Source organism: Indicator indicator, chromosome 28 (genome assembly GCF_027791375.1).
Source record: "Indicator indicator isolate 239-I01 chromosome 28, UM_Iind_1.1, whole genome shotgun sequence".
Taxonomy (NCBI): domain Eukaryota; kingdom Metazoa; phylum Chordata; class Aves; order Piciformes; family Indicatoridae; genus Indicator; species Indicator indicator.
The window spans coordinates 9,668,566-9,681,060 of NC_072037.1; the positions used below are offsets into that span (position 1 = coordinate 9,668,566).

General features: G+C 52.7%; 1 protein-coding gene across 1 annotated transcript; it reads right to left on the reverse strand.

Annotated features, from left to right (window-relative positions):
• Positions 1-1,602: 1,602 nt before the first annotated feature.
• Positions 1,603-7,972, reverse strand: LHX3 (LIM homeobox 3). Its single transcript, XM_054393452.1, has 6 exons — positions 7,903-7,972; positions 4,947-5,118; positions 4,372-4,574; positions 4,019-4,170; positions 3,744-3,915; positions 1,603-2,021 (listed from the first exon to the last, which is right to left on the reverse strand). The coding sequence occupies exons 1-6, from the start codon at positions 7,970-7,972 to the stop codon at positions 1,603-1,605; spliced, it is 1,188 nt and encodes a 395-aa protein (XP_054249427.1).
• Between the last annotated feature and the right edge of the window lie 4,523 nt (positions 7,973-12,495).

Consider the following 12,495-nt stretch of genomic DNA (forward strand, 5'->3'; position numbering starts at 1 on the left):
TTTGTTTCACTCCAAAATTGTTATTTTTTTTTATCACTCCAAAACTGTTTTGTTGTTGTTGTTGTTTCAATCCAAACCTGTCATTTTTTGTTCTGAGCCAAAACTGCCTTTTTGTTGTTGTTGTTGTTTCAGCTTACCCAAACATTTTACCTGAGTGGGTTTGCTCCTGTATTTAAAGGGAAGAGTGCATTTCAACACTTTGTGAATCGTGGCACTGAGTTTTGAGAGCTTTAATTTCAGGTATTGCGGTGACCTCTAATGAAGTGGATTTAGCAAAAGACTGTTTAAAGTTTAGCTGACAAATTTATTTGTAGTCTTGAAGTATTTGATCATCAGAGAGAAAGCGAGAATATAAACAAAAGACACCGGACATTCACATCATCTACAGTTAATTCAGTATAATTTTTTTTTTTTTTTTACAGAGAACAATATACACATTGTCTTGCCTTTCCTCACAACCCGCTCCCGATGCACCTGCAGAAATACACAAATGCCTGGAACAAGAGAAGTCTCCCCAGGAAAAAGTGTCCTCACTCCCACACGCTCCCAGCAGAGCTGGAGAACAGCTTGGACTAACCCAGCCCAACCCCCCTGATGAGAGACATCCCCGCCCGCCCCCACCCCGAGAAGGGATTTGGCAACAAGACATCAGGGTGATTTTGGAGACACTTTGCAGTAAAAGTGTTGCAAAGGAATTTGAAAGGAAAGCGTCAGATTCACAACCCAGAGCCACAAGAAAAATCACCTCTTGACCTCGTGATGAAAGTGGAGTTATTTGGTAATAAATACATCTAAGTCAGGGTTTAATGCTTATATGGAAGAGCAAAACCATCCATCTGCAAACTAAAGAGGTGAGAAGCAGAGTTAACATATGATTTTTTTTCATTGTACAAAGGAAAAAGGGTTGTTGGAGAAATGGTTGGCATATTAAAGAGCATTTCCTTTTAGAAAAGTTAATGTAAATCCCAAAGAAACCAAACGTATCCAAAAGAAACCAAAGGTACCCAAAAGAAACCAAACATACCCCAAATAATAAACCACACATACCCCAAATAAACCAAACGTACCCCAAATAAACCAAACGTACCCCATCGCTGCGCTTTGCAAAAAGTCTGCTGGAAGAACAGAGGAGTTTTCTACCATGGATTTCTGAAGTGATTCAGTGATTCTCTATTCACATTCCTCCTATAGAAATATAGACATTGTCACACCTTTTACTGTGGACGAGGGCTTTATTTTTCTCTTGCAAAGGTCTCGGTGTGGATGGGTGATGAAGCAAAGTCCTTGCTTTGGAGAATGCACTGACAACAGAAAGCGAAATACCTCCTATCAAATCTGTAAAGCACAAGCCTTGGTGCTTAGTAAAGACACAAGAATCTATCAGTTTCATTTGGATGCTCTGTACACGGAATCACTGCTGCACAACTGCCTTTGCCCACCGTCCTCTGCTGACCCTCCGAAAGCGCAGCTGCTCCCTCGGTGTTGCTGCGCTCTCCTGCCTGCTCGGTGCTCACAGTTTGTCCCTCCTTTAGTTCCAAGAGTAGATGATGTTTAACAGCACCGAGTCCTTTCCCTTCCCACTGCACGGTGGTGGATCCTTTATCAAAACTGAGCGTGGTCAACTTCATCCAGCCAAGAGGCTGGGCTGGCTGGGAAATCTGGGTACCCCCCGCTGCTGCCAGTGGAGAGGTCAGAGCTGGGTCCATTCCCAGCCAGGACCCTCATGGTCTGGGGCACCCCTTGTCCACTTTGTCCCATGATGCCCAAGCTGTTGTCTGGGTAAACCAAGCTGGAAATTAAAGGCTGGTGACCTGGCAGTGCTTGCAAGGAAGCTGGTGACTGGGGGATCCCATAGGGGCTGTTGGATCGCAGGTCATGGTACTGTTCCTGAGCTGGGATCCCACTGTGATCCAGAGCAAAGCTCCCGTTGGTCCCAGCCTGTCTTCCCAGAGCAGGGGATGCTTCATTGAGATTGCTGTAAATCCCATTGGAATGGCTCATCTCAGACATAGAGGGCTCATCTGAAAGGGAAACGGACTGGTTTTACTGGGAGAGCAATGGTCATGGCTGGCAGCAGTGGCATGAGAACTCCTGCAAGCCCTGTTATAAATAAAGTAGATGGATGGGAGCTGAGCAGCCACACACTTCTCATTTCCTTATTATTCCCATCCTTGTTGATGGATCTTCATGAAAAGCCACAGGGTTATTCTTTTTCCTGAGTGCAAACATTTAACACACTTTGGATTTCAAAAATATGCATGAAAAGTACATATTACAAATATAAAACTGTGATATAAAAACACTCCTTTGAAGTGGAATGTGAGTTCAATGTCTTTATAACTGCCATCTGCATTTCTGTTTGGCTTTGAGGTTTGTCTTGAATTTGGGTATTACATTTTGGGAGCTACTTGAGCACTCCAAAATGCAAGAGAAACTCTCAGGGGAAAAAAAAAATACACATATATTAAATCCCAGAAGTATTTCTCTGCTGGGGATCAAGCAAATGAAATGCATTTGTGCAATTTCAGAACACTCCTGGAAAATGAGCAATATTTTTTAAGTTACCAGCAAAAATTGTTTGCATTCGTTAGAGGCTTTACAGGCAGTGAGAGCTGCTCCGTTGCCTGGGATACAAACCTGTCTGTGGCATCGAGCTGTCAATAATTGTTCCACATTTTTTAGTTGTTATTTATAGGATATTCATATTTAATGATGCCGATGCACAGCATGTCTAAACAGGCTTGAAAACCAAATGGTTTTTAGGGACATGAGAGAAGAGTTGAGATGCAAAGCTCTGTGTGCATCATGGATATATGTCTGTGTAAATATCTACAGAATTTCGCCTTTCAGCTTCTCTCCTGTGTTCCTAAAAACCATGCACACACCTTTGGGCACAGACCAGCTAATGCTGCAGAGACCATTTGGCCCTAGGGCAGCTCTGGCTGGAGCTGGGGTCGTGCAAAATGTGTACCCACACAGGCATCAACATCTCCATCCAGCACAGGGCCAGATCCTGCTTTTTCAGCAGGTGCCCTGGGTCTGGGGAGTGTGGCATGAGGCTACACAGGGCAAGAGATAGACTGGGTATGTCTCTAGGTTTGTCAACAGAAATCCTGGCTCCAAAAATGGGACACACACACCCCCACCACCAATGCAGAAACTTCCTAACGCTCAATGATCTCCCTTTTACAGCATAGAGATGTAACAGCTCCCACCAAACTGGGAGCAGAGGCCTAATGAATAACTACACAAATAAAATCACCCTGAAATAGGATGAAAATTAAAAAATTTCTGCACATTTTTCCTACAGACACTTTCAGTGATTCCATACTCTCTGGGGTTTGTATTTCCAAGAGTCCCTCGCAAGAGGCTGTGCATGGACAGCAGCTCCAGCACCTGCCGTGCCTGCCAGGGGAGCCATCCATGCTCTCCCGGCAGGGTTTTGGACCCGACATGCCACCCCCGCGAGAAACAGCGCAGTTTCCTCTCAGGTTCCTCCGCCTCCGCTGCCCCTCGCTGCTGCCGTTCCCGTCCCCAACCGACGCCGCAGCTCTGCCAGGACCGGGCAGCCGGGGCCGCACCGCTGTAACCGCCACAGCTCTGCATCTCTCCCGTCCTGAGCACTTGCGTTCACTCGCTGTATTAGGACTGAAAATTACGAACGTAGCACCGGGCAGCAGCTCTGTAGAGAGGGCATAGCCCTCGGCAAAGCCCCGGCTGGGTTCGGAGCTTTGGGGACCGACCTGTGAAGGACACCTCGGCATCGCTGTCGGGCCCCTCCTCCTGGATGCTGTCCTTGTCGGACTTGGAGGTCCCTCGGGATCGCTTCATGTTCCTGAAGTATTGACCCCACCGCTGCCTCCCCGCGTCCTTCTTCAGCCTTTTCTCCTTGGCCCTGCGGTTCTGGAACCAGACCTGCAAGGAGGACAGGCCGGAGAGCTCCCTCTCTGTCGGGCCAGCTCCTTCCCCGCCGCCCCCCACCTTGGGCAGACCCCTCTTGATGGCTGCCCCATCTCACCTGTACCACTCGCATGTCCAGCCCAGTCTCAGATGAAAGCTGCTCCCGGACGTGCCGCGCTGGTTTGGGCGAGTTGTTGTAAGCGTTTTTGAGGGTTTCCAGCTGCTTGGCCGTAATGGTGGTGCGGGGCCTCTTGGCCGTCGACTCAGCCTCTGCCGACACGGTGCAAGTTAGCAGTGAAGTTATCACGGAGAGTTCTCGGGACCCCCTCTCGTCCTCCCTTCAGCCACCCCGCGACGGCAGGTGATCCCTGCATCCCTCCCGCCTGCTGCACGAATGTGTCCCGAGGGGCAGGAGGGCCTTAGGCCTCCCTCTTTGCTTCGGGGGTTGGGAAGGACAGGGTAAAGAGATACCTCTCTGCTTGGCTGTCTCGTAGTCCGCCTTGCAGACCAGCCTGCTGTCCTCCATGAGGTAGAATTCGTCGCCGGTAGCCAGCTGCCGTTTGCAGACGATACAGGCAAAGCAGTGCAGGTGGTAAACGAAGTCCTGGGCCCGCCGCACCACCTGGGTCGGGGGGATGCCTTGCTGGCAGGCGGCACACTTCGTACCGAAGCGCCTGAAGGGGAAGAGGAGGATGAGGATGGGGGAGGACAAGCGGCAGCTCCTGAACGCGGCGGCGTCTGGCTCTGTCCGTGGTGCTGAATCCGCCATGCTCGCCCCTGTCCGCAGTGCTGAACCCGCTGCCCACTGCCCACGGTGCTTATCCCCACGCTTGACCCCGTGATCAGTGTGAACCCCAAACGGACCACCGTTCTCCCCCTGCCCCTATCTTATTCCCGGCCTCGGTCCCTCCCCGGCTTCTCCCTGCCCCCTGCTTCTCCCCATCCCGGTCACCTCTGTCCCCAGCAACCCTTCTTTTCCATCCCCGTCTGCCCTCCCCCGCCGGCTTCCGTTCCGTCCCCTGCCACCCTGTCCCGTCCCCACGCACTTGAAGAAGTCCTCCTTGCAGTAGACGCCGTCCCCACGGCTGAAGCACTTCTCGGCCAGCTGTGTCTGGCAGTCGGAACATTTCAGGCACTTGCTGTGCCAGTGCCGGTCCAAGACCTTGAGGATGAACCTGTCCACGATGTGCTGGTTGCAGCCGGCGCACAGCGGGATCTCTGCAGGGAGGCAGCTCCCGTCAGTCCTCGTTAGCCCCCGTCAGCCTCTGTCCCATCAGCCCCGGTGGCCCGGAGGACCGTTTCCCTCACAGTCGCTTCCGCCCGACAGCGGACCCGAGGAGGGAGGGGGGTGGCCAGAAAAAACGGTCCGAAAAAGAATAGCATTCGTTCAAATTCGTTGGTGTGGCGCCATGCGAGCCGGGGAGAGCAGCAGCAAACCCCGGGGCCGCGCACACCGGCAGAAAGCGCTTGCAGACATCAGGAAAAACGGGAAGGGAAGTTATGAGCACGGAATCAACCCCCGGGCAGCGTAGCCGGCAAAGTTGCAAGGCAATTATTCACTCCAGGCTCTTTTTCCTTTTCCTACACGTCCAAAATTCACCCGCAAATAACGGCGGGGCATCCAGGGCAGGGTAGGAAAATAAACTGCCCCAAATTACCAGAATTACACTGAAAATAAAAACGCAGTGAGTTTGTCCAACTGTCGCTTTGCAAATACCGACACAGATGACAGAGAAATAAATGATATTATGATGCAGTCATAGACAAATATAAAAATAAAGAGATACAGTAAGCACAGAACGAAAATGTACAGACGCATAGAGATAAATGTATAGAGATCGGTAGGTAGGTACAGGACTGGATAGGTAAGTAAAAATAAGAATAGAGAGGAACACAAATATATCGGAATAAATACAGGAGAGCTATAGAGACGGCTCCGTACATATTGATAGATGCAGACAGAAGAGAATGTCAATGCAAAGATAATTGTATATAGCTATCTAGAGATGTATAGCTGTGCTTGGGGACAGAGGTGGAAATGATATCGTTATAGGAATTCATCGGCCAAACAAATCATCCCAATAACGGCAGCTCTATAGGGAACAACCGCGGCCCCGGGCTGCCCGGGGAGGACCGAGCTCTGACACCGGCACCTGCCAAGTAACACGGCAACAGCCCCGGTACAGCCCGGCCCGCAGATCTTACGCTTAATGGCCGATCCCTCGTCAGGCCGCGGGCATTGGCGCATCTTCTGCGGGGTTGCGGGCCTAACCTCTGCCACTGTCCCCCGCCAGCCCTGCGCCCACTGTCTCCCCAGCCTCCTACCCCGTCTCTGCCGAGGCCAGGCCTGGGTGCGAAACCCCCATCGCCGGTTCTCCCCAGCCCTCCAAAACACCCCGGCAAGTTCTCCCCTCCGCCGGCTGCTGCCACTCCCGCCACGCCGGGGATTTAATTCGCTAAAGAGGGTTATTTTTAGCCCCGGCCCTCCCCGCCGGTGCCAGTCTGAAGACCCGGGCATGGTACCGCATTTAGCTATATATAATCCTACCCTCGCCGTCCCTTCCCGGGCGGGCACGGCAGCAGAGAGATGGTTCCAGGATGCCCGGAAACCAAATCCGGGTGACTGTTGCACACCGATGAAACCGGTGACGAGCAGGACACCGAGCCGTGCTGCCGGGGAGAGGGCTCGCCGGCCGTGGCCCCGAGCTCGTCGTGAGCTACAAAATTGGGACCTGCCCCCGGCCCGGGCAAAGCACAGAGCTGCTCGACCCTTCGGGCGGCACGAAATTCCCACCAGCCCTGGTTCTGCCACCCTCCTGCCCCGTTCCCCGGCCATGGTAAGCGCCACTGAGCCCCGGTAGAGACCCGCTGAGCCCCTCTGCTCCCTTCCTGCTGTCTCCCCGGGCCCCGACGGAGCACGGACGGGGATTACGGGGCCATGTACGGGCGTCGCTTCCTGTGGAAAACCGTACTTTTCGCGTAGTTCCTTGTTCCGGGGGGCTCGTTATCGTTGGTGTTGCTTTCTCCCCTCGGTAGCAAAAGCATCTCCCGATTATCGGATCAAACGCGCAGCAACCGCGGCTGCGATATCCGCACCGCGGAGAGGCACAGAAAGACGAACCAGGGACACCAGCCCAGGAATGGGAGGCTGCCGGGCTACAGGATCGGTCCCGCTCCAGGTGACACCTCGGTCCCCGGACACCAGCGGGCCCTCTGCCCCAGTTTCTCGTTGTTTTGGTTTTATGCCGCCGTTGGCCACGGTCGATGACGCTGAAAACCAGGACGGGTCGGCACTACTGCCCTGGGGACCCAGCTCTGCCATCCCCTGTGAGACTCTCGGTGCTCCAGACACCCTAGGGGAGCCCGGCCCGGTTCTCCCCGCCCCGATAGAGCTGGCTTCGTTAAATCGGAGGGGAGAAAAATTAGGAAAAGAATTAACGGGAGTTTTTCCCAAAGCGGGGCAAAAGCCGGATGGGAGCCGGGCGGAGCGGCGCTGGGGGTACCCGTCGTTGAGGGTAAACGGACGGGCAGAAACTTCCCGGTTTGTCCCTGCTCTCGTTGCACGGGGAGCGGCGGGACCCCTGGTCTGGAGCTGCTCTTCTGCCTTGCCGGACTGAACTCCCGCCGGGACTGGGCAGAGGGAGAAGCCGAAGACAGCTGCCTCCTTTTTCCCCGGAAGCGGGCGAGGACTCCCAGTTCAGACTCAGCGGGACCCAAACGGGCTCCCGGAGCCGCCGGTGAGCGGGGGTCAGTGGGGCGGTCTCTGCTGTCGGGGGAACGAGGCAGGAGAGAACGAAAGGGAGTATGGGGAGGGCAGGATGGACTGGGATGGACCTCCCGGTGCCGTCGGGCAGCCTGCTTTCTCCTACTGCCAGTCCCGACGGTTCCCTGAGGAGAGCGGAACAGGCGCGGCCGGACCGGCTCCCGACGGGGCTCCCAGAGTTGGCAGCGGTTCCTCCGCGGAAACGCGAAGGTTCGCGCCCTCCCTCCCCCGCTCCTTACCTGGGCTCCGCGGGAAGGGGCAGAGCTCCGCTGCCTTCTCGGAGCCGGCTCGGACCCGCTCCAGCAACATCGCTGCTTCCGAGGGCGCGCCGGTGCGAGGTGCGCGGGTGGCTGCGGAGGAGTGGCGGAACAGCGCGGAGGGGAGCGCAGGGAGCGGTGCGGGGACTGGCCGCGCCCGGGGCGGAGCGGGGCCGGCGCGGGGGGGCGGGCCGGGGGCGGCACCGAGCCGTCGGGCCGGGCCACAGCTGGGCCACGGTTCATCGCGGGGCTCTTTAGCATCACAAAAGAGAAAGAGCCAGGGGGCGTGGGGTGTCACACGCACACCGTTCCCCAACGTCCCACCCGTGGCCGTGGGCAGTAGGGCTCAGGCTGCAGTGGCCACCCGCGGGTGCACAAGAGGTCCCGGGGCCCCCGCGAAAACCCCGACGGCGGCACTATGTGGGAGTCTGGGGAGTCGCCGTCGGAAGGAGGCTCCCCTCCGAACCGGGCGCCCCCTGACCTCCCCTGCAAACGGATTTCGTTTGTGCCCGCGGAGAGGGTCTACCCTGACAATGCCCGCAGGGAGCGCTGGGTGCTCGTTCCCCTTCGCTAATTAATTAATGAGCACGGAGAGGTAACAGGTGAGGACTCGTGCCTGACCCCGGCAGTCAGGGCCGTGGGGCTGCAGGAGGTTAACTGCACTGAGGATGAGCAGACGTGACTGTGTGCATGTGTATGCATGCGTGTGTGGGAGCACATGTGCACACTCAGGGTGCAGGGGTGAGCACAGAGAGTCACAGAATCATCAAATCATTTAGGTTGGAAAAGATCTTTAAGATCATTGAGTCTAACCCTTAACCCTACTCTACCAAGTCCACTACTACGCCATATCCCCAAACACCACATCTAGAAGGTTTTTAAACACACTCAAACAGCTCCCACATGCACTAACACGTGTGTGCACATGGGATGCAGGGATGAGCACATGCACAGCCATGGGTGGAGCTGTGTGTGCATGTGCCAGGGGGTCTGTGCCAGCCTGTGCACCCACAGGGATGTGTGTGCTCCTGTGTCTATGCTCCTGCTCTTGTGCTCTGTTCTGTGGTGTTTGCACATATATGGAGGTGTTGGCATGTGGACACGTGTGTGCACGTGTGTATCAGTGTGTCTGTGCTTGGCTGTGCATGTGTGTCTGTGCATCTCTGTCTTGTGTGTCCGTGTGTGCGTGTGTCTGCATGCATCAGTGTGTCTGTGCATGTTTGTGTCCCTGTGTCTGTACATGTCTGTGTGCATGTTTGTGTGCATGTGTCTGTGTGTGTCTGTGTGTGCAGATGCGTCTGTACATGTCTGTATGTCAGTTTGTCTGTGTCCATGTGTGTTTTTGCATGTCTCTGTGTGCCCATGTGTCTGTCTGTGTACGTCTGTGTCCGTGTCTGTGCGTCAGGGTGTCTGTGTGTCCCTGTGTGCCTGTGTGTGCATGCTCTGGGGCCGGTCCTGTGCGTGTGCTCTGTGCCTGCCCCGGCAGCCGGAGCTGATAATTGTGGTTGTTACTGTGAGCCTGTTAATCCTCCCAATCCCTTTACCTCCTGCTCGCGGGGGATTACAAATTAATAAAAGCAGCTTAGGGGGCGGGAGCCTCCAAACACACATATGTTCCTGCAGGACAGCAGCACGGGGACTTTCGCCCGCCTGTGGGGGTAGCTGGGGGGTGGGTCCAGCACTGAGACCACAAGAGTCCTCACCTCCTGGCACCCACATTGGCCCCGCACCATGATGGAGCACCCTGGGGTGCCAGGCTGCTGTTCTGCTTGCTGCAGGTCCTGCACAGCATGGGGCTGCGGAGGCCAACATGTGGGTCAGGACTGTGCTCTTTAGTGATTCATCTGTCCAGGGGACAGGTCCCAGGCTGGGGGCCAGCTCAGACCTGTACAGTTGGGAAACAATATAGGGAGATCCATCTGAGGACCAGGACTGAAGGTCCCTGACTAAAGTAGCTAGAAATGCCAGGCTGGATGGAGCACAGCTGGGGTATGAGTAGAGCTCTGGTTGACCACCACCAGTACTGTGCTGGAGAAGTCCCCAGGTGCTGTGGTGAGTCCTGCTGTGTACCACTAACACTGGCTGCAGCGGGACAGCTTGATCCTCCCCAGGGCCATGAACAGCTTTGGGAGGGGGGAGAAGGGGGGCAGGTATTGACCTCCATGGTCTCTTTTAAGCTTGATGCACTTCGCCACAAGTCACTTGTTCCATATCCTCCCTGGCACCATGGACAGCAGCAGAAGTGGGGGAAAGGTTCAGAAGTACTCAGTGGAGGTCAGCACCAGCCTAGGCAAACAGGAGATGTCCAGGTTTAAAGGAAAGGAAGGTTTGTTTGTGTGTAGAGCGATAATGTGCAGATCATTGCTCAGCAAGGGACAATTTTCCCCACTGACAGTTTATAAATTTAGGGGATAACAGAGGAAGAAAAAGCAGTGGAGTAAAAGTTTCCCTGTTGCTGGTGCTTCCTTGAATTAACCCTCTACATTAAATGACCAATCTGTACATCAGCAATCCTTGCAGTACAGCTCAGCTGAAAAGAACTTGAAAATACAAGTTAAAAAAAAGCCCAAACACACCACTTTGCCCAAATATTTGCAATTTATTTTAAACAAGCACGTTAGTTTACAATTTAGTACAAAACAGTCACTTTTCTTTCCTAGAGAGGTATGAGACTGAGTGCAAACCAAACCAAACCAAGCAAACCAGAACAGACTGGGAAATGTCAAGTTACTGAATTAAAATAAATAAAATATTTAAGTTACTGAAATGGTGCATTCACTATTTTCACACCTCATAAGCAATGTACAGACCCAGACACACCTTGGGACCTTTTGCTAGGATGGTTCCATCCAGTTCTGAGCAGGAACAACAGGATGGATAATGGATACACCACTGGAAAGTAATAATTAGGAATCTGAGTAACAACTTCATTAGGTTTCTTTAGCACTTGTACCTTTTCTTTCTCTCCTGGCACATTCCACCTTTTATATTCTACACAGATTTAAAAACATCTGAAGACCAAAGTAGGCTTCATGAATTACACAGGGCCACAAAATCCTTCTTGGAAACAACAGTCCACAGATGAGGGAGGCACTGCAGAAACTTCTGTGGTGCAACACCACACACAAATAAAACTTCCAAGAGCAAGGAGGTGGCGGGGTTGAGGCAGTTTTTAAAAGCAAACACTTGGTGTAGCTCACCCATCACAAAACACACCAGGGCAAAGCAGCATCACACACTCCCCAGCAGGTGTAATGCATCTTTACAGGCAGAACACACAGAATGATGTCACTTGTCATTATGAAGACAAAAAATAAGAACAGGCAAACCAACTGAACTCCCAAGTCATGAAAACTTTCCCAGATGAGGTCACTACCAGCACTGAAGGGTAAAGCCTTAGTCAGTTAGCTGGCAGCAGGGTTAGAGCACCATGGATAATCAACATCCTCACCTCTGGCTTTTACACTCTTAAGAAACAAAAAAGGGGCATGGAGGGTTGGTATTGGTTCATTTTGTCATTTCCAGCAGGGTCACAGCAACAGAAAAGTTAATAGTGTGTGGCAAAAAAACCCCAAAACATACTGTATTCCAGATCTCCATTTGCTGCTGCTTTAATGGCAAAATCATCCCCACCAACCTCCAAAGGTCTCTAGGTTTGGTAGAGTTTTAAACCACAACAGCAATGACTGACTGCAACTTCAATACTGGCAGTAGGCAATTGAAGCCCCACAGAAACTGCCCACATTCTGCAGACCCAGCACTTGTCATGCTGTGCTTTGGGTTTGTGGGGTTTGGGTTTTCTGAGGAACTCAATGTCCTTTCTGCTTGCCTGCTATCAGCATCTCCACAGATTAGGTCACTTTAAAGTTACCTGATTTTTTCAGAACTAGATTTATAAATTCTGGGCTTGCCTCAACTCTCCTCTCACTGGATTCCAGCACAGAGGTAGAGACACTGACAAGCCAGGCTGGACCACTCTTATCCACTGATTCTCCATTACTTACAAGTTATTTGCAAGTTGTTTAATATTCAATCCCTGGTGCTACAAAGATAAACACAGAGATTTACAAATACCTAAGCAGACCCATGATGGCTCCTTGTGCAAGTACCCTTGAACAGTGAGGGTCCTTCAGAAGCACAAAATTATGTCACAGATTTAATGTTCAAATTAAGAGTTTTCTTGTTGGATCACAGGCAGCAGCAGCTGCCCATAGGTGCTACTGGCAGCTTCCATGGGGAAGCACATGGCAGAAGGCTGGAACTGGCTCCAGCTTCACAGAGAAAGCAGAGCCAAAGTTCTCACAGTGGAGCAAGAGGCCACTGTGGGTGTACAGCAGTGAAGAAGGTCTGAGAAAACCACCAAAACTGCCCCTTCATGGACACCAGACTGACAGTGTCATGTGAAGGGAGGCTTTCTCCTCTGACATGTTTACAACCACCACACAAGGTTATTCCTTTGTGTGTGTCTTATTGTGAGAAACTTAAGGAACGAGGGACAGTAAATCTTTGAGGCTCAGTTTTGTTACTCCAAGTGGAAGCTCCAGAAACTCTTGTCAGAAATGATCACTTCTGGGA